Consider the following 22,998-nt stretch of genomic DNA (forward strand, 5'->3'; position numbering starts at 1 on the left):
CTCCTTTTATCTCAGTCTGACAGTACTTAGAGTTCAGACCCATGTGGAACTGACAACTCGGAGCAAAGATTTTGGAGTAACTGTTTCTTCACTTAAAATCAATAATAGTTAAAGAGAATATATACAGTGAATACATACAGTGGACAGTGAAGAAGGTTGTCTAAGGTTACAACAGGATATAGATCAACTGGGAAAGTGGGCAAGGGATTGGCAAATGGAATTTAACACAGACAAGTGTGAAGTGATGCATTTGGGAAGTTAAACCAGGGCAGGACATATACAGTGAATGACAGGGCCCTGGGGAGTGTTGTTGAGCAGAGAGGCCTTGGGGTGCAACTACATAGTTCCCTGAAAGTGGCAACACAGGTAGACAGGGTGGTGAAGAAGGCATATGGCATTATTGCCTTCATCGGCCGAGGCATTGAGTACAAGAGTTGGGACGTCATGTTACAGTTGTACATAACGTTGGTTAGGCCGCATTTGGAGTACTGTGTGCAGTTCTGGTCGCCGCCCCACAGGAAAGATGTGATTAAGCTAGAGAGAGTGCAGAAAAGATTCACAAGGATGTTGCCTGGTTTGGAGGGCTTGAGTTATAAAGAGAGATTGGATAGGCTGGGTCGGTTTTCCCTGGAGCAAAGGAGGCTGAGAGGGGACATGATCAAGGTCTATAAAATTATGAGAGGCATAGATAGGGTAGATAGCCAGAGTCTGTTTCCCATGGTAGGGGTGACTAAAACTAGAGGGCATAGATTTAAGGTGAGAGGGAGGAGGTTTAAAGGGGATCAAAGGGGTAAATTTTTCACACAAAGAATAGTGGGTATCTGGAATGAGCTGCCTGAGGAAGTGGTGGAGGCAGGAACAGTAGCAAATTTTAAGAGGCATCTGGACAGGTAATTGAATGAGCAAGGCATAGAGGGATATGGAATTAATGCAGGCAGGTGGGATTAGTATAGATAGGCATTATGGTCGGCATGGACGCGGTGGGCTGAAGGGCCTGTTTCTATGCTGTATGACTGTATGACTCTATACGTACTAACACCCGTGAGTGATCAGTCCGGTGATGACTAGTAGATTCTTCTATCTATGCGATCGATCAAGTCGCCTGACTCACTGCAGTAGCACACTGTAGTCTGACTCAGACTGCTATCTTTATACCTGAAAACTTGGCAGGCCCCTGCAAAGCATATGTGTCTTGGGCCATGTTGACTATTGTCAATCATTGGTATCTCTTCATTTCTGTGGCCAATGAGCCTCGGCTGCTTATGCTATCTCTGCAGGAGTTCAAAAGTTGAAGATTTGTTTGCCGAACTCTCAAAGTCTGTTTCCTATCTGAGATGCAGATATTCCAATTGTAGCTTTGTGGCTTCCCTCGTCTGACACCATTGTCTCGTTCTTATCGGCTTGACTTCACAGCTTGCCACAGACAATGATGGTTACTTGCTCAAGCGACTGTGTTTAGATCAGTAAGAATAGCTTGAAACTGTAGCTATTCCACTTTTTAGAAGTTTCCCATCAACCCAGCCCTCAGCCTATTAAGGCATGCTGGTACATTAAATTCAATCAAGTTGCAGCATAGATTTGGTCAAATCTAAGATATGCATACCTTCTTACAAAATCAAATCTAGCCAATTACTGTCCCATCTGTCTACTCTCAATCATCAGCACTTACTCAGAAAAAACCTGCTCACCAATGCTCTGTTTAGATTCTGCCAGGGCCACCTGGCTCTGGACATCATTGCAGCCTTGGGCCAAACATGGACAAAAGAGCTGAATTGAAGAGATGATGTGACATCAAGGCAGTATTTGACTGAGTGTGGCATCAAGGAGCCCTGGCAAAATTGAAGTCAATGGGAATCAGCAGGAAAACTCTCCACTGGTTGGAGTCATATCTACCGCAAAGGAAGATGGCTGTGGTTGTTGGAAGCCAATCATCTCAGCCCCAGGACATCACTGCAGGAGTTCCTCAGGGTAGTGTTCTTAGCCCAAACATCTTCAACTGCTTCATCAATGACCTTCCCTTCAACGTAAGGTCAGAGAGGGGATGTTCGCTGATGATTGCACAGTGTTCAGTACCATTCACAACTCTTCAGATATTGAAGCAGTCTGTGCCTGTATACAGCAAGACCTGGACAAAATTCAAACTGGCAAGTAGCATTTGTGCTACACAAGTGCCAGGCAATGACCATCTCCAACAAGAAAGAATCTAACCATCTCCCCTTGACATTCAACAGCATTACCATCGTTGAGTCCACCACCATCAACATCCTGGGGGTTACCATTGACCAGAAATGTAACTGAACCAGCCATATAAATACTATGTCTACTAGAACAAATCAGAAACTGGGCATTCTGTGGAAAAAAACTCACTTCCTAACTCCCCAAAGACTGTCCACCATCTACAAGTCAGCAATATGATGGAATACTTTCCATTTGCCTGGATGACTGCAGCTGCAAAAACACTCAAGAAGCTCAACACCATCCAGGACAAAGCAGCCGCTTGATCGGCACTCCATCCATCACCTTCAACATTCACTCCTTCCACCACTGGCGCACTGTGGCAGCAGTGTGTACCATATACAAGATGCACTGCAACAGCTCAACAAGGCTCCTTCAACAGCACTTCCAAACCCATGACCTCTACCACCTAGAAGGACAAGGGCAGCAGACACATGGGAACACCACCACCTGCAAGTCCCCCTCCAAGTCACACACTATCCTGACTTGGAACTATATCACCGTTTCTTCACTGTCGCTGGGTCAATATCCTGGAACTCCCTTCCTAACAGCACTGTGGGAGCACTTACACCACAAGGATTGCAGTGGTTCAAGAAGGCGGCTCACCATCACCTTCTCAAAGGAAATTAGGGATGGGCAATAAATGCTGGCCTAGCCAGTGATGCTCACATCCCATGAACGAATTTTTAAAAAACCCAACGAGATCTCTGCACACTACCTTTTGGCCTCTTGAGCATCCCTGATTTTCTTCACTACATTATTGGCTGCTAGGCCTTCAGCTGCCTCAGCTCTGGAACTCTTGAATTCCCTCCCTAAGCCTCTCTGCATCGCTACCCCTCTCTCCTCCTTCAAAACACTCCTTAATGCCCACTACTTTGACCAATCTTTTAGTCACCTGTCCTAATATCTCCTTATGTGGCTTGGCATTAAATTTTGTTTGATAACACTCCTGTGAAGCACCTTATGGAGTTTTACTGCATTGAAGCCATAATATAAATTCATATTGTTGTTATTTTTTTATGACCACCCTTGTTTCTAACCTGTGCTGGGTGGCCATTTGTGTAAACCAAACAGAACCAAATGAGATCTTGTAATCATTTGGGCGACTGACTGCACTGGCAATCACATCTGATGAGTATATAGTCCAACGGTATGCCAGTACATAGCAGTCTGTTCTGAGGCTGAGATGTGATAAAGCTGTTACAAGGAGGCATGTGCACAGTTTCTAGACATTGCCTGGAAGTTCCAAGACAAGGTTTAGATTTCCTATATCATGCCTTTCTAAACATTTAGCAGTTTCCAGATACCCGAGCCCCAAAATTCACATTTTTTTGACCTACTCTGAGACATCGTACAAGAGACATGGGCTGCTGTTAAACATGGCTATGAGCCTCTTTCAGGACCAGAATCCTCGGATGGACCTGTGACAGACCAGTGTTGGAATCTCAGCAGCCTATGTCTTTTGACTTGTTTCCACTCACAAAGGCTTCTGAGAGCAATAAACTCTCCAGTACTGCTGTCCTGATGAAGGGCAGAATTCTCGGAGCCATCTCCTGCTCCAGTACCACTGAATTGGGATTTTGATTGCTACTGGACAAGAAGAACTTCTGTGTTCCTTAAGAAATGCACCCAGAGATTTTGGAATCAGTACATATAAAGTGCATTCTTTATTCTCTCCATTACATCATCCTGAATGCCATGTGTCAAATTCTTCACTTTTGGAGGTGATGATCTGCCTTCAAATCTTTGTGTTTTGTAGAAGACGAGCTGAGGCTTCTAAGCCCTCTCTGATATTGCTACAAGGATGGCATGCGATCCTGTCACCATACCTGCCATCTGCCAAATATACCTTTGCAGTGTGTCCATGTGAGTTTGGTCCTCTGTGAGCATCCTTCTTCTCATGCCTTTTCCTTAGTGAACATCATTGCCCACTTCCATGACCATGTTCTCTGGCCTTCTTCTGTGTTGTGCATCACCCAATGTCCACTCCTCATCTAAACACTATCTCCCTCAATGAGTCTGACTGGGCTGCTGACTGTGAATAAAAGGGTGAATGACGAGATGCATGAATTTCCACTGCCAGTCCCTGCTGTCCCACCGTTAGATCAGTTTTTCTGTCTCTGCTTTTATTTTTTTGTTTCTGACTCATGCAGAGCCAGGAAGTCAGAGACAAGTACTGAGCTTCTTGCTATTTATTTTTGCCTTACTGTTCTAATGTAAGAGTTGCTTCAGATTCTGAGTTTTGGGGAGTGGCTGTTTTTGTCTTCTCTATTTGAACACCTCTTCTCCCACACAAGCCCTCCCTTGACTGCTTCCCCTATTATCTCTGCTGAGTGGTAAACTAATATCCCTATAGCCTCTTCCTCTTGCTTGTTTATAATAGAGAGCTGTCCCTCCTCCTGTAGCTTAATGCTCATGTGAATTATATGGCAATTGGCCCTTGGTAGTAATGGAAACTTGTTACTTTCATGCATAGAAAACGTCTGAGGAATTATTATCATTTCTGTTATGGTGTTCCCAAAGACAGAATCAAGCTGAAATGGCCATTCTTGCAATGCAGAAGTTGACAGCCAGATAATTTTCATCTAGAAATAAAGACTTGCATTTATATAGTACCTTGCATGACCTCAGGATGTCCCAAAGTGCTTTACTACCAATTAGTACCTTGTTTTTGAAGTGTAGTCAATGTTGTAAAGTGTAATAACTTGACATGATTACACCTTATGCATCTGACTCCACTTTTAGGATTGATAATGATCTATAGTCTATAAAGTGTCTACAGGAGAATAATTACTTGCTACTATCACATTTACTTTTGTTGACCTTGTGAGGTCAGTAAACCTCTTCCTACATTGGAGAAGGGTCCTAAAGCCACTCATTGCCTGTGTTACCTCCTTTCACATGGTCCTGGCTACTCTGTTGGCAGGCCTTTTGCCACCCATTTCCCCTCCTGCACAATCCTCTTCCCCACGCCCAGGCTTGGTTCAAGTAAGAAGAATATTTATAACACTGTCTCAGAGGTTTGCTTCTTTCCTTTTGTTTTCTTCTTTCAGAGTCTTTTTTCAGTTTGACCCCTCCTGGTTCTGCTTTGAGAACAGTCCCGCTTCAAACCTTGCAGCTGCGCTCTCGCACGTACTTCCTATGCCCCATGAATTTCTTGGGTCACTTAGGGGCAGTGTGTCATTTTCAGGTGGGATTCATGCTATGGCCCCATCCAACAATACAAAATTAGCTGTGTGGGTAGCAGTAGGATTGCCAGCTCTGGTTGGACCATATTCCAGGAGGTTTCATCACATGATCGCCATCCTCCCACGTTCTACCCTCTGTAAACATGAGATCATCCAAAACTCTGCCACCCATGTCCTAACTCGGACCAAGTCCTGTTGATCTAGCTCATCTAGATTGGCTCCCAGTTAAGCAGCACCTCGATTTTAAAATTCTCATCCTTGTTTTCAAATTGATACATGGTCTCACCTCTCCATATCTCTGCAATCTGCTCCAGCCTCACAACCCTCCAAGATATCTGCACTCATCTAATTCTGGCCTTTTGAACATCTCCGATTTTAATCGCTCCACCATTGGTCGCTGTGTCTTCACCTGCCAAGGCCCCAGGCTGTGAAATTCCCTCCCTCAAACTCTTTGTCTCTCTTTTCTGCTATAAGGCACTTCTTAAAGCCTACCACTTTGACCAAGCTTTTATCATCTGCCCTAATATTTCTTTATGAGGCTTGGTGTAAATTTAGTCTTAAAATTGCTCCTATGAAGTACCTTGGGATGTTTTACTAAGTTGAAGGTACAATATAAATACAAGTTGTTGTTACTGCTGCTTCTAACACCCCACCCCTCCCCCACCCACCCCCTTTTGACAATGGTCACCCAATATTTCAATCTGTCAACAATGGTGGCTATAATACCCACAATGCCATGTGCTCTGGAAACTATTGTATATTTTTACTATAGTATGCATGCTTCAGGGCTGCATTGCATCCTGGGCATGTTGGGGCCCTGCTCTTTGTTGTGTATCTGGCCAGAGCAAAATAAGAGAAGGAAATGTCCCAATGGTTTTTGTTCCCTGATTGATTTTAGGAGTGGCAGGGTGATTAATCTTTAATTCCAGGAGACTCCAGGACAATCTGAGAGGGTAACGATCCTAGGCAGAGATCCTGCCTTGCTGCGCTTCTGGTGGCAAATTGCCAGCCTTGGAATTTTAAGTCCTAGTGTCTGCCCCACACAGGCATTTATATAGTGCTTGACCAGTTCAGCTGAGGATGCTAAACGTACATCTTCAATTTGAGTGTCCTACTTCAGGCATCAGCGAGGACTGCAGGATTACATTCCACATCAAACTGCTTATTATTCTTGTGTTTAGAAAGCCTCCAATTATTTTGAAACATCCCATGTGTTTCACACAATGAAGTTCTTTTAAAGTACAGTAACATGCCCTGTGTGCATAAATTGCAGCTGCTAATGGAATTGGCATCAAAACCTTCATGTGTGTCTATTTAAATAGGACAGGTTGTGTAATGTATCAGTCATCAGTTTTTAAGGAGCCAGACTGTTGAATTAGAGCCTGGCGGTCAAATCAAAACCAGTTAAACAAGGTCATACCCAGTCCAAAAATGCCACATATGAATTTGAGAGACAGGGGAGAAGACAAAGGATATTGAGTATTGTGATATGGCATGATTGGGACACTTCCATATCACCAAGAAAGTTACATAGGAAAAGCTTTAGATACTGGAAAAAACAGATGTCATTTTAACAAAGCAAATATCACAAATTCCTTAATACACACTATGAAATGAGAGCCGTATTTCAAGCTGGATTTTTGAGAAAAGGAAGGCTTGCATTTATATAGTGCCTTTAACAATTTCAAAATAAGGGGGAAGCCACTTAGGACAGAGATGAGGAGAAATTTCTTTATTCAGAGCGTTGTGAATCTTTGGAATTCTCTACCCCAGAGAGCTGTGGAAGCTCAGTCATTGAGTATGTTTAAAGCAGAGATTGACAGATTTCTAAATACAAATGACATTAGGGAATATGAGGATCGTGTGGGAAAAAGGCTTTGGAGTGGATGATCAGCCATGATCGTTTTGAATGGTGGAGCAGGCTTGATGGGCTGAATGGCCCAATCCTGCTCCTATGTTCCAAGTCCTGTGACTCTTACAATAGTTCACATAACAAAGGAATGATTAATATTATAAGGTGGCAACATTTGCGATTTATTTTTCTGAAGCCCACCAAATATTACTTTGTTGCAATATTTGATTTCTTCTGAAGAACACACCAAGAGAGAACAAAGAACAGCTAACTGCTTACCTGGAGTAGCTGAAGATTCAGGTGGCGAGTAGTTGGTAGGAGGCCCCACAGCAAGCTTCAACTCAGACAGGACCCTGGGAGGTGCTGAAACGCTGAGTACATTAGGCAATTTGCCAGGAGATCGGAGCTTTCAACCAATCTGGCTGCAGGTCAAAAAGTTTGAAAAGAGGTGGTATAGCCATAATTGCTTTAGCTTTCCTTTTTTTTGCTTCATGGGCAGAGCCTAAGCCAAAAAGAACGGGAAGTGATGAACAGCACCATTGGAGGTCCAGCACAAAGCAAAAGGCTGTTTGTGGCAGCTGCCGGTACTGCAAGCTACAGCTCTATAGAGAGGAAAAAAATTTGCCCTCTGTTTAAAAAAAACCTCACAGTTAACAAAAAGATGAGCTGTGTAAACAAAAGCACTCTTAAAAAGGGCAGATCTGCAGAAAATGAACCTATCTAAAAAGGAAACAGAGAGCTGGTCATGTGGGGCAGAAAACCTGTAAAGCACAGCATCTCTAAAAGAATTGTACCCATGAAGAAAACCTGTGGAAAGTCCTATACTTGTAAAAAAAAGCAGGAACATCCCAAAAATGTCTTTTCAGATATCCCATTATTAGAATTAGAATTAGAATATTACAGCGCAGTACAGGCCCTTCGGCCCTCGATGTTGCGCCGATCATCTGACCTACACTATTCCATTTACATCCATATGTCTATCCAATGACCACTTAAATGCCCTTAAAGTTGGCGAGTCTACTACTGTTGCAGGCAGGGCGTTCCACGCCCCTACTACTCTCTGCGTAAAGAAACTACCTCTGACATCTGTCCTATATCTTTCACCCCTCAACTTAAAGCTATGTCCCCTCGTGTTTGCCATCCTCATCCGAGGAAAAAGACTCTCACTATCCACCCTATCTAACCCTCTGATTATCTTGTATGTCTCTATTAAGTCACCTCTCCTCCTCCTTCTCTCTAACGAAAACAACCCCAAGTCCCTCAGCCTTTCCTCGTAAGACCTTCCTTCCATACCAGGCAACATCCTAGTAAATCTCCTCTGCACCCTTTCCAAAGCTTCGACATCCTTCCTATAATGCGGTGACCAGAACTGCACGCAATACTCCAGGTGCGGTCTCACCAGAGTTTTGTACAGCTGCATCATGACCCCGTGGCTCTGAAACTCGATCCCCCTACTAATAAAGGCTAACACACCATATGCCTTCTTAACAGCCCGATTAACCTGGGTAGCAACTTTCAGGGATTTATGTACCTGGATACCAAGATCTCTCTGCTCATCTACACTACCAAGAATCTTCCCATTAGCCCAGTACTCTGCATTGCTGTTACTCCTTCCAAAGTGAATCACCTCACACTTCTCCGCATTAAACTCCATTTGCCATCTCTCAGCCCAGCTCTGCAGCCTATCTATGTCCCTCTGTACCCTACAACACCCTTCGACACTATCCACAACTCCACCGACCTTCGTGTCATCCGCAAATTTACTAACCCACCCTTCTACACCCTCATCCAGGTCGTTTATAAAAATGACAAACAGCAGTGGCCCCAAAACAGAACCTTGCGGTACACCACTAGTAACTAAACTCCAGGATGAACATTTGCCATCAACCACCACCCTCTGTCTTCTTTCAGCTAGCCAATTTCTGATCCAAAGCTCTAAATCACCTTCAACCCCATACTTGCGTATTTTCTGCAATAGCCTACCGTGGGGAACCTTATCAAACGCCTTACTGAAATCCATATACACCACATCCACGGCTTTACCCTCATCCACCTGTTTGGTCACCTTCTCGAAAAACTCAATAAGGTTTGTGAGGCACGACCTACCTTTCACAAAACCGTGCTGACTATCGCAAATGAACTTATTCTTTTCAAGATGATTATAAATCCTGTCTCTTATAACCTTTTCCAACATTTTACCCACAACCGAAGTAAGGCTCACAGGTCTATAATTACCAGGGCTGTCTCTACTCCCCTTCTTGAACAAGGGGACAACATTTGCTATCCTCCAGTCCTCCGGCACTACTCCTGTCGACAATGACGACTTGAAGATCAACAACAACGGCTCTGCAATCTCCTCCCTGGCTTCCCAGAGAATCCTAGGATAAATCCCATCTGGCCCAGGGGACATATCTATTTTCACTCTTTCCAAAATTGCTAACACCTCCTCCTTGTGAATCTCAATTCCATCTAGCCTAGTAGGCTGTATCTCAGTAATCTCCTCGGCAACATTTTCTTTCTCTACTGTAAATACTGACGAAAAATATTCATTTAACGCTTCCCCTATCTCCTCTGATTCCGCACACAACTTCCCACTACTATCCTTGATTGGCCCTGTTCTAACTCTTATCATTGGAAGGCGCGGACATAGCATTTGAATTTAAACTCCTTCGTCAATGGATGGAACTGTGTTTCCTGGATCAAGAAGTGAGAGAACTAGAGAAACAAGCTGTGCAGATCAAGATCACACTGGGCAATGAGGGCTTGCAGTGGATTAACACATCAGGATTGTCTGCTGAGGATCAGAAGGCCCCTAGCAAGCTGTGGATATTCCTGGATGATCAACTCAGGGTAAAGCTCAATTTCCGAGTATGCAGGTTTGAGCTTATGACCTACCAGCAAAGGCAAGATGAGTCTGTTGACCAGTTTGTTGCAAGGTGCTGAGACAAAGCTCAAGCATGCACCTTCGCAGATATCAAATTGTCGGAATGAGTTATAGAGCTAGTCATCGCTTTTAGCCCACTAGAGGCCTTTCAAAAAGACCTGCTAGAAAAGAAGAAAGGGCACACTATGATGGAAGAAAGTTTGAAGCCATCATGGCTGGGCACTAACAGTTACAAGCATTGGGGTGGCTACAACAATTGGTATGGTAACCAAGGCTCAGAAGTCTGCGAAGCCTTGTGGAAAATGTGGCCTGACTCACCCAGTTTTCAGTTGTCTGGCATACCAGGATGAGGACATTGGGCAAGGCAGTGCAGAAGGATGAGGTCAGATACTGCACACAGGAATGGTGGCAGATCACATGTAGAGAGATAATTGCAAGACAGGACGGCAAACAGAACAAAAGGTACGCCAACAGACAACAAAAGCCCAAGCAGATACATCAGATTGGCAGAGACACAGGTTGCTAGAAGGACAGGAATGAAGAATGCACTCGTGCGAATACCAAGCAAGCATTTCACATAGTTAATCTGGATTAACATGTCAATGGTATTACACAATCTGAGGCATTTGCCATGATTGGGATTAGATGTCTGCAGAAGAGTGACAAGCATACGCTCAGAGTGAAGCAATTGCAAACATTCTGCCCATTCATATATTGAAGGACATATATCTAAAGAAATGTGAATTTGTGGTACAACCCACCACAGCCAGGCTGACTGCCTCCAGTGGTTATCCAATCAAATACATTGGAATGATAACCTTGCAGTGCAGCTATGGGAGCTCCAAATGTTTTATAATGCAGACACAATGGGACAGCTGTCGTAGGACTTCCAGTATGCCGAGATTTACGAATCATCATAATACATGAATTCAGTTACCCACAAAGGATGATAGGAAAAACCCAAGTCGAGCATATCGGGTTGGTCCCAGATGACACAAAGGTTGGGAATCTGGACACGAAGAGGTGATATGACTGGGAGTCTCTCCTCAGGCTACAGTTCATTGCAGCGAATACCCAGAGGTCAGAGAGATTGCCGGCGATTGGTGATGTTGCCAGTCATCATTTTTCTAAGCTTTCCCAAAAAAGGGAAGCTGAAGGCATCATATGATGGGCACGCAAGACCAGAGTTAGCTCAACTGTGAGTAGGGCAGAAGGTCAGAGTCCTCAATCAGGAACTTGGTATCCTACAGAGGTTGCGAGGATATACGACCAGCCCAGATTGTACAAGGTCGCGATACAAGGTTGCGGCACAGTGGCGCAGTGGTTAGCACCGCAGCCTCACAGCTCCAGGGACCCGGGTTCGATTCTGGGTACTGCCTGTGTGGAGTTTGCAAGTTCTCCCTGTGTCTGCGTGGGTTTTCTCCGGGTGCTCCGGTTTCCTCCCACAAGCCAAAACACTTGCAGGTTGGTAGGTAAATTGGCCATTATAAATTGTCACTAGTATAGGTAGGTGGTAGGGAAATATAGGGACAGGTGGGGATGTTTGGTAGGAATATGGGAATAGTGTAGGATTAGTATAAATGGGTGGTTGATGGTCGGCACAGACTCGGTGGGCCGAAGGGCCTGTTTCAGTGCTGTATCTCTAATCTAATCTCAACCCAATGATGCGATTCTCAGAGGGAACCAAAGTCGGCTCAGAGCTGTATGACAACAATACATGTGACAACCCCGTAGCAGTGTGGACGCGTTCAAGGAAAAGTCTGAAGAATGAATGTACAGAGGCTACAAGTAAAGGAAGAACATACTAGCCAGAGTTCTGAGTTAACAAAGTCTCAGAGGAGTCGTCAAGACGAGCTCAGCTCTGAGAGGTTTATGATAAGATTGGGACAAAAAAGCAAACCTCCTCTACATTTTAAAGAGTGTTAAACTTGCTTAATCATAAATAATGTTCTGCTTTAATCATGTATACTTAGTCCGAACCACAACATCACTGTATATTGTACATTTTTTTTATCTTTGGATAGAAAGGGATGTTGTGGGGCCACCTTAAGAGAGGACAACTTTAAGAAGCTGTAAATGAAGGTCACCGGAGGAAGTGATGTCATGCCACACATAATCAGGGAGTTGTGGGTGTAGCCCAACAGAGTGAGACATGTGTAGATGTGGCTCCTGTAGTAGCTGATTATATATAATGTTCCAATTAAGTTATAATAAAAAGTCATGTTTTCTTTGGATATTACTTGTCCTCTGAATGTTACAATAGTTCACATATGAAAGGAACAAGTAATATTTGTTGTGATGGTGCTTCTATATTTGTTGTTAAGTTTTTTTTGAGCACTCATATTTTAGAATTATGGGCATTGTGTTATTTGGGAAAACTGAAAATAATTCTATGGATTTTTTTTCACTGGGGTCATCAGAAGGTCTTTTGGACTTGATTTGTAAAAATAACCCTACTGGAGATCACCTGCTAAGGTAAATAAACATTTACTGGAAGTCGCCTGTCTTCAGATAAATACCCAGCAGGGGCCTTTTGACTTGGAGAAGATGTTTACAGAGAAGTGACGGGTCAAAATTTATAGGGGTCAGGAGGCTTGACTCTTGAGATATTTTGGGTTTCACTTTGGACTGTGTGTTGTGGTGTGAACTGTTTTGAAGGGAGTTGGAGAAAACCAGCCAAGAGAGCAGTCACCATCAGCTCACCCTCTTCCATCTCTTTTGAGAACTTCCTGAGAATCAAGTGTAAGAAATAGAGAAACTGATGCTGCATTTCCTGAAAAGCCTGCCAGAAATCCCTGTTGTCGCATTTCTCCTGCTAAACTGATCCTCAACATCGCCTGAAAAGAACTGTTCTCGGAAGATCCCAGCTTGGGATGCCAAACCAAAAAGGGACAACTGACATCTCTCCATATCTTTTCTTTTTTCTTCAAGAATTAGCAAGCATTTGGCCAAAGTATTTTTTTGTCTTTTTTTTGTAACAGAGCTCGAAAGGTAAAAATCTCTTTTTTAGTTAATGTGTCTGTGTGTGTGTGTGTGAGAGAGAGAAAGAGAGAGAGAGTGGGGCTAAGATAAAAAGGAAACTTTCATATTTCACTTTGTGTTTATGCTTTGCTTCATTACTGATGAAGTCTTATTTTATAATAAGCTGATAATTTTGTTGTTTACTAAAGAAACCTGGTTGGTGTATTTTATTCTGGGATAAAAATAAAGTCTATGATTGACTGTATCAGTAACTGGGTAAACATTTAAATATATGTTCTGACCTGTGGAGAAGTGGAACTAGAGAAAGTCAGTGCACTCCTCCCACCTCTGTTGTAACATATTGCACTGAGTATTTCCAGCATTTTCTGTTTTTGTTTCATAAGAACTAGGAGCAGAAGTAGGCAATTCAGCCCCTCGAGCCTGCTCTGCCATTCAATGCCATCATGGCTGATCTCATCTCAACCGCAACTCCACTTTCCTGCCCATTCTCCATAACCCTTCAACCCATTACGAATTAAAAATCTGTCTATCTCCTCCTTACATTTACTCAATGTCCCGGCATCCACTGCACTCTGGGGTAGTGAATTCCACAGACTCATGAGCCTTTGAGAGAAGTAATTTCTCCTCATCTCTGTTTTAAATCTGCTTATCCTAAAACTATGACCTCTCATTCTAGATTGCTACACAAGAGGAAACATCTTCTCTACATCTACTTTGTCAATCCCCTTAATCATGTTATATGCCTCAATTAGATCTCCTCTCATTCTTCTAAACTCTAGAGAGTAAAGGCCTAAACTGTTCAATCTCTCGCCATAAGACAAACCCCTCATCCCTGGAATCAATCGAGTGAACATCCTCTGAACTGCCTCCAATGCAACTACATCCCTCCTCAAGTAAGGGGACCAAAACTGTACGCAATACTCCAGGTGTGGTCTCACTAATGCCTTGTACAGTTGCAGCAACACTTCCCTACTTTTATACTCTATTCCTTTAGCAATAAATCCCAAAATTCCATTTGCCTTCCTTATTACCTGCTGTACCTGCATACTAGTTTTCAGCGAATCATGCAGGAGGACACCCAGATCCCTCTGCACCGAAGCACTCTGAAGTTTCTCTCCATTTAGATAATAATTTGTCTTTCTATTCTTCCGACCAAAATGGATAACCTCACACTTATCCACGTTAAACTCCATCTGCCAAATTTTGGCCCATTCACCTAACCTATCCATATCCATTTGTAAATTTCTTATTTCTTTATTGCTTCTTACTATCCCACCTATTTTAGTGTCATCTGCAAATTTGGCTATTGTACCTTCTATCCCTGCATCCAAGTCATTTATATAGATTGTAAATAGTTGGGGCCCGAGGACCGATCCCTGTGGCACCCCACTAGTTACATCTTGCCAACCAGAAAAAGACCCATTTACCCCGACTGTCTGTTTTCTGTTGGTTAGCCAATCCTCTATCCAAGCTAATAAATTGCCCCTAACCCCATGTGATCTTACCTGATGTATTAACCTTTTGTGCAGCACCTTATCAAATGCCTTCTGTAAGTCCAGATATTCTACATCTACAGGATCCCCATTATCCACTTTACTTGTTACATCTTCGAAGAACTCTAGCAAATTAGTCAAACACGATTTACCCTTCATAAAACCATGCTGACTCTGATGGATTGTGTTTTGACTTTCTAAATGCCCTGTTATTATTTCCTTAATAATGGATTCAAACAATTTTTCAAAGACAGATGTTAAACTAACTGGTCTATAGTTTCCTACTATCTGCCGCCCTCCTTTTTATAATAAGGGCATTATATTAGCATTTTTCCAATCCACTGGAACCTTTCCCGCATCCAGGGAATTTGGGAATATTATAACCAATGGATCCACTATCTCCGCTGCCACTTCCTTTAAGACCCTAGGATGTAGGCCATCAGGCCCTGGGGAATTGTCTGCCTTCAATCCCAATAGTTTGCTCAGTGCTTTTTCCCTAGTGATGATGATTGTTCTAAGTTCCTCCCTTTCTATAACCTCTGCATTTCCTGTTACTATTGGGATGGTACTAGTGTCCACCACCATGAAACTGAGGCAAAATGCTGATTTAGTGTCTCTGCCATTTCTGTGTTCCCCTCTAATAACTCCCCTGTCTCATCCTCCAAAGGACCAACATTCACTTTAGCTACTCTCTTCCCTTTTATATACTTATAGAAGCTTTTGCTATCCATTTTTATATTTTGTGCTAGTCCTGCCACTGGCCTTTGCAATATGGTATACCGTAGTTTTTGTCTTTGTTATCCTTAACTTCCTTGCATAGCCATGGATGTTTCTTCCCCCTCTTACAATTTTTCTTCCTCTCTGGAATATATGTTAGTTGGGAGGAATTGAATTTCTCCTTAAACATCTGCCACTGCTCATCAACTGTCCTACCTTTTAGTCTTCCTGCCCAGTCCACTAGGGACAAATCTGTCCTCATGCCTATGTAATTACCTTTGTGTAACTCCAAAACGCTAGTGTGGGACTCCAGTTTCTCTCTGTCAAATTGAATTTGAAATTCTAGCATGCTATGATCACTCTTCCCGAGAGGATCCTTAATTATGAGATCATTAATTAATCCCATCTCATTACACAGTACCAAATCTAGAATAGCCTGCTCCCTGGTTGGTTCCACAACATATCGCTCCAAAAAAACAATCTCTAATACAGTCAATGAACTCTCCCTCAAGGCTACCATTGCCAATTTGATTAATCCAGTGTATATGCATATTAAAATCACCCATGAATATTGCCATACCTTTCTTACAAGCCCCTGGTATTTCTGGTTTATACTGTGCCCCACTGTGGAACTACTATTTGGGGACCAATAGATTACTCCCACCAGAGACTTCTTTCCCTTGTTATTTCTTATGTTTTCCCAGACTGATTCTATGTCTTGATCTCCAGTGCCTATATCATTTCTCACTACAGCCCTGATCTCTTCTTTTACAAAGCTACACCACTTCCTTTTCCTTCCTGCCTATCCTTCCAAAATACTGAGTACCATGTACTGAGTACCCTTGGAAATTCAATTCCCAAACCTGGTTTCCCTGCAACCACGTCTTAGTAACCAGCACTAAATCATACCCATTTGTCTCTATTTGCACTGTTAACTCATTTATTTTATTCCAAATGCTTCGTGTATTAATATACAAAGCCTTTAAGTTTGTTCTGTTATCAAATTTCCCTACTCTTGTGCAATTTCTTGGTGCGATATGGTGTTCACACGTTCTGTCCCTTCCTTTTATTTTCTGGTAACAATCAGCCTCATCACCAAGCTGCACTCCTACTTTCGCCTTTAACATTGACTTCCTACTTTTCCATGCAACTGAACCCTCCCTGCAACTATTTAGTTTAAAGCCCTATCTACAGCTGTATTTTGTCTCATTGGGTCACACCGCTGAAGTTTCTGATTTTAGTTTTGATCAGTGTCCTGGGCTAATGATTATAGTTCGATGCTTCACAAAGGAGATTCAACTTCCCAATGAACTGGGTTAAAAAAATGATTTCAATAATTATTTTGCAATAACACAGACATGTTTAACTGTGCCCTCCCCCGTCCTACCATCCCCAGTGTTTTGAACTCAAAACGCAACATGCAATGTTCTAGTCAAATTCACTCTTTTCTATAATCTCAGTCGTGAAGAACCTCCCTTAGCCTTTCCTTCCTCCTATAATTTACTGGCTTTTAAAACCCAAGCTAAGCAAAGCTATTCCACCTTCCCCAAAGCCAGCTGAGTTATCTCTGAATTGCCATCCACTTGCTTTGAACCCATTCTTATTTTAGGTCATTTACATTGTCCCATTATTCCCCTATGCAAGAACATACCTTGGAAGGGGCTTGTGTGGAGAAGTGGAGGAGGAAATGCCGGAGCCTGAGAGATTTGTAGCAGCTGGGCATAACAGCTAGAGGACTCGAATAGAAGTTACACAACACCTAGGCAAAGCCCTGTTTCGACCACACCTACAGTATGGTGTTCTTGGGTAGAACACTTTAGGAAGGACATACTGACCTTGGAATCAGTGCAACGTAGATTTACCAGAATGATACCTGGATTCCAAGGGTTAAATTATGAGGAGAGTTTACACAAACCAGGGATGGATTCCCTGGAATTTAGAAGGTTAAGGGGTGATTTGATCGAAGTTTTCAAAATATTAAGGGAAATAGAGAGAAACTATTTTTGCTGGTTGGGGTATCTAGGACTAGGGGACATAGCCTAAAAATTAGAACCGGAGCTTCCAGGAATGAGATTAGGCAACATTTTTACACACAAAGGTGTAAATGGTGGAAGTGTGGAACTCTCTTCCGCAAACAACATTTGTTGATTGGTAATCTGAGATTGATAGATTTTTTAACCAAAGGTATTAAGGGATATGAGGCAAAGGTAGGTTATATGGAGTTAGATCGCAGATCAGGCATGATCTCAATGAAAGACAGAACAGGCTCCAGAAGCCAAATGGCCTACCCTTCTTCCTATGTTTCTAACAGCTAGTGACTCTGGAGCTCCCTGCCCACTGTGCAAAAATCTCATCCCCCAAGCACAAAGCAGAGAATAATCAGCCCAATCTTATCTTTTTGATTATTAATTCCAACGTTGGTCAATCCTGCATCATGGCTATCGCTTCACCTGGGATTTTCAATCATTAAAACATTTCTGAGGAGTTTGGGTAATTAATATTTCAAGTGGGTTCAAAATTCATTTTTTTTTATTCATTGGATGTGGGCATCACTGGTGAGGCCAGCAATTGTTGCCCATCCCTAATTGCCATTGAGCTTAGTGGCTTACTAGGCCATTTAAGGAGTCAACCACATTGCTGTGGGTCTGGAGTCACATGTAGGCCAGACCAGGTGAGGATGTTAGATTTTCTTCCTTGAAGGACATTAGTGAACGAGATGGGCTTTTACAACAATCGACAATGGTTTTATGGCCACCATTAGACAAGCTTTTAATTCCAGATTTTTTTTAGTAATTGAGTTCAAACCTCACCCTCTGCTGTGGTGGGATTTGAACCCATGTCCCCAGGGGATTAGCTTGGGATCTGGATTACTAGTCCAGTGACAATACCACTACGCCACTGCCTCCCCTAGGACAACACAGGAGGAGCTATGCAAGCTGCAGAATAGAAGACCATGTCCAATGCCCCCTCTAACTTTATTTTGTTTTATGCGGCCTATTCACTTAAGTGTACAGGCCCTTTAAATCTTTTATCACAGCCATGCACACAGTACCTTAAAGGAGCCGAATTGTGCTCGGCCTGCGTGGGAACCTCTGGGTTGATACAAGCTGTGCAGCTTTGAGGAAACATTGATCATGACCCAGGGTGGGCTAGGCCAAGCCACATGGGTCTATTCAGGATTCTTTAGTCACAAGATAATCTTTCCATCAAGGATGAATATTACAGCCACATATGATGACTCAACACTCCCACATTTGCCATTTCCTTCAGATGAGATGTTACACCATGGCCCTGTCTGCCCTCTCAGGTGGCGCAAAAGATCCCCTGCCACTATTTCGAAGAAGAACAGGGGAGTTATCCCCAGTGTCCTGGCAAATATTTATCCTTCACTCAACATTACAAAACCAGATAATTTGGTCATTATCATGTGTGTTTGTGGGAGCTTGCTGTGTGCAAATTGACTGCTGCGATTCCTACAATACAAAAGCGCTTCATTGGCTGTCAAGTGCTTTGAGACGTCCTGTGAACATGAAAGGCGTTATGTAAATGCAAATTTTTCTTTTTTTTCGTTTATTTGTCTTTATTGACCATAATTGCCACTAGAGAGCAGGGGCCGTCACTCCCTCTGTGTGACTTAGTTCTAAAGGTGAGTGCAGAAGTGATCCGATGACATTCTGACACATGACGGCTCCTAATCACAATACTGTTATCAGATACTACCTCAGGAGATTTTACAAAAGACAATCTTGCTTTCTTTCTGACCAATATTTATCGCTTAAGCAACACCTAAAACACATGATTTGGTCATTTATTTCATTATTGTCGGTAAACTTTCTGTGCACAAATTGGATGCCATATTTCCTACATTAGAACAGTGACAACACTTCAAAAGTACGCCACTGGCTATAAAGCACTTTGGGATGCTCTGAGGTTGTGAAAGGTACTATATAAATGCAAGTCTTTCTTTCTTTCAGTTATTCTCTGTACTTTTCTGTTCAGCTCCTCGAGGAACGCACCTGTGGGAGTTTATTCGAGACATTCTCCTGGACTCAGACAAGAATCCCGGACTGTTAAAGTGGGAGGACAGATCTGAAGGGGTTTTCCGTTTCCTCAAGTCGGAAGCTGTGGCTCAACTCTGGGGAAAGAGAAAAAACAACAGCAGTATGACGTATGAGAAACTGAGCCGTGCAATGAGGTAGGAGTCTCGTGCACTAGGTTTGTCTCTTTGTATGTATTCATTTTAGAGCTAAAAGTAGCCCCAGCCCTGACATTCAAGGTGGAGTCATTTCCCTAACACTCCAACAAGAAAGCAATGCTCAGTCACGAGCACATTCAGTACAGACTAGAAACTACACCCCATTTTCTCCCTTCAGCAAGAAATTAGGTTGGTGAAAGCGCTGGGTGTTCTTTGCTCAGGGTTAGCACTGCTCTGAGAACTCCTACCCCTACATCAAACATGAATCTGTACGGTAATTTTAGGCTGCACAGTCAAATCAAAACATGAATACTTCGTCCAGCTTCAGCCTTGGATTGGTGAAGTTTATGAATGGAAAGGTCTCATATTGTCCCCACAGCCATGATAGAAGTGAATACTATAAGCAATAAAGCGAAAGAGAGGAGAGGTTTATGAATCGGAAGATTTCACAATGCCCACACAGCAGTATTAGCTCATTACCTGTACAGTATGAGATTAAAACTGAGCTATGACATCTTGCTGTGACACTATCCCGTGCTGCTTCAATACATGGTAAACAATTCAGAACCCAATTTATACTTTGTAAAATGCATTGTTCTATAAAATGAAACTCTAAACCCTAATAATCTCATCATTGTTTTCAAATTGGTTGTGAACTACATAAACTGACTAAAAAGATCAGTAAGCAGCTTAAGTTGTGATCATTAGCTAGTTATAAGATTAGAATATTTTATTTACTGTATCTGCATGCCATGCTCAAAAACAAACTCAAAGAATTCTGGGTCCGCTATGCATTTTCTAAAAACATAGGATACAAATGAAATATCCATCCTGTTACGATCAAGGTGGGAGGAGTGCACCATCTTGTCTAGTCCCACTTCTCCACAGGTCACAACATATAATTTAAAAAATGTTTACCTAGTTACCGATGCAGTCAATCATATTCTCTACTCTTTATCCCAGAATAAAATACACCTAAAAGGTTTCTTTAATAAACAGCAAAATTATCAGTTTATTATAAAAACAAGACTTATCCAGTAACAAAGCAAAGCATTAACACACAGATTGAAAAATGAAAATTCCCTTTTAAATTCCCCAAACACACAGTCACACACACTCTGAAAAAAAAATACAGAAGTTTTCTCTACAGAGGGCTGTTACAAAAAAACAGAATACTTTGGCCAATTACTTGCTAATTCTTGAAGAAAAAAGAGAAGACATGGAAGGAAGTCAGTTGTCCCTTTTGTTGTAGTGTCCTGGTATACGGAGACCAGTCACTGGGATCTCTTCGAAAGCAGTTCTTTTCAGACGGTGCTGAGAATTAATCTGGCAGGTTTTTCCAGCTTCAACAGGAGAGATGCAACACCAGGGATTTTAGCTCTCCCACACTGGATCTTCGCAGGGTTTCTTCAAAGAGGTAGAGAAAGAGGTGTGCTGGGTGCTTTCTTTTTCCTTGGCAGGCAAAACACCAACTGTCTTCAAAACAGTTCACACCCCAACTGAACTAAAAATAATATCTTCCCCAAACAGAAAGTCAACCTCCTGACCTCCATAAACCTTGACATGTGGCTTCTCTGTAAACATCGTCCCTAGGTCAGCATGGTCTCTGTTGTGTATTGAGCTTAAAGCACATGATTTCCAGCACTGGTTGTTTTCAAACAACATCTCAAGTGTCTTTCAGTGAACTTGGTAAATAAAATCCATGGAATCTTTTCAGTTTTAACCCAAGTCCTCAAAAAAACTTTTAAAAAATGGAAGCACTTTTATAACAATCCCTATATCTGTATAATGACATATTATTAAAAAAGATTCTCGAGATATGTGCATTGCTAGCAAGGCCAGCATTTATTGCCCATTCCTAGTTACCTTTGAGAAGGTAGTGAGTGGTGAGCCTTCTTCCTGAACTGCTTCAGTCCATGTGCTGAAAGTACCCTTACAATGCTGTCAGGTAGGGAGTTTCAGGATTTTGGCCCAGTGACCATATATTTCCCAATCAGCATGATGTATGACTTGGAGGGGAACTTAGAGATGATGTCATTCCCAAGCACCTGCTGCTCCTGTCCTTCTAGGTGGTGGGGGTTGCAAATCACCAATTGAACTAGGCAACTTTCTATTGGATCTAATATGAACTTTATCAGGATTAAAGTTTAATGAGTGTTTGTGGCAGACATGTTTCAATTATAGTTGAGCTTTCATCTTACAATCATAAGTATTCTGTTAGTCCAATAAAGATATATTTATCAATATGTTCAGGGTGTGTATTTAACAAATTATTAAAATTGCTGATTCCTCCTTAATGCCACTTCAATTTTTTTCAGGCTACAAATTCTGTTCAACATGTTGAACCCGGGTTTACATAGTATTATGAAATAATAATAATAACCTGCATTTCTATAGCACTTGCCAGTTTTCAGACCGCTTAACAGAGCAGTGGATAATGAGTGAGAAGATTCGAGACAGGAGAGAATTGAGTGTGGGGTTAGCTGTGAGCAACAGTATAATGATGGGGGAGAATCTATAAGAGACTCTTGAAAGCAGAAAGATATGCAAGAGGGAATTTCTGGAACGCTGGCAAATTAGCTGCTGGAAGAGGAGTGAAGGGAGTGGTGATCGAGAACCACAGGAAGAGAAGATTGGAAGAACTTATGACAATAGGCAGAGGCCATGAGATGAAGGGGTTTGAAGGTGAGGGCAAGGGTCTTCAAGTAAATTTGTTTAAACACAGAGACCCAATGGAGCCGAGTAAGTTCTGGGTTAATGGATGTGTTGGCCATGGTCTGGGTGAAGACATGCACAACAACATTATGATGGCTAGTAATTAATGGAAGGTGAAGGTGGAAAGGACAGCAAGGACAATGCTCAGTGTCATCAAGGCACAGATCAGTGTTTCGTGAGTACCGTGGGTGATGTTTTGGAGGTGAAAAAGTGCTCTCAGTGGCTGATAGGATGTGGGGAGGATGATGAGCTCAGGGATGAACAGGTAACCAACATTCCATATTGGTTGGAATATGAGATGGCAGCAAGGATGGTGATGGAGCTGAAGCATGGGGCACTTATAAATGATGAACATTTATTTGGTTTACAATGACAGAAAAGAACATAAGAACATGGGGAATAAAGTAGACCATTTCGCCTCCTGAGCCTGTTTCACTTTTCAATGGTCTTGGAGGGAGTGCAGCATAGATTTACCAGAATGATGACTGGATTCCAAGAACTCAATTACCAGGAGAGAACAGAGTAGAGAGAAAAACAAATTCCTTTGATGGGACAGTCCAGAACAAGCGGCTGAAACCAATGCTCACTCTAAGCTGCACAGCTGCCTGGCCGCGCATTAACTCGAATGTCCCTGTGCAGGTCGTGCACAAGTTGGTTCCTTTAATTTATTGTGCATGTGTGCAGTTATGCAAAAAAATTTGTAGAAGCCTTGCACTTAAAGAAATCAGCCGCACACA

At 42.5% G+C, this 22,998-nt stretch overlaps 1 protein-coding gene across 1 annotated transcript in view; it reads left to right on the plus strand.

Annotated features, from left to right (window-relative positions):
- The window catches only part of LOC137376893 (ETS homologous factor-like), an 82,753-nt gene that overhangs the window by 56,562 nt on the left and 3,193 nt on the right, over positions 1-22,998 (plus strand). Inside the window, exon 9 of the mRNA XM_068045851.1 lies at positions 19,351-19,546. Coding sequence (XP_067901952.1) covers positions 19,351-19,546 — 196 coding nt within the window. The remainder of the gene's footprint in view (positions 1-19,350; positions 19,547-22,998) is intronic.

This window comes from Heterodontus francisci, chromosome 14 (assembly GCF_036365525.1).
Source record: "Heterodontus francisci isolate sHetFra1 chromosome 14, sHetFra1.hap1, whole genome shotgun sequence".
Classification (NCBI taxonomy): Eukaryota; Metazoa; Chordata; class Chondrichthyes; order Heterodontiformes; family Heterodontidae; genus Heterodontus; species Heterodontus francisci.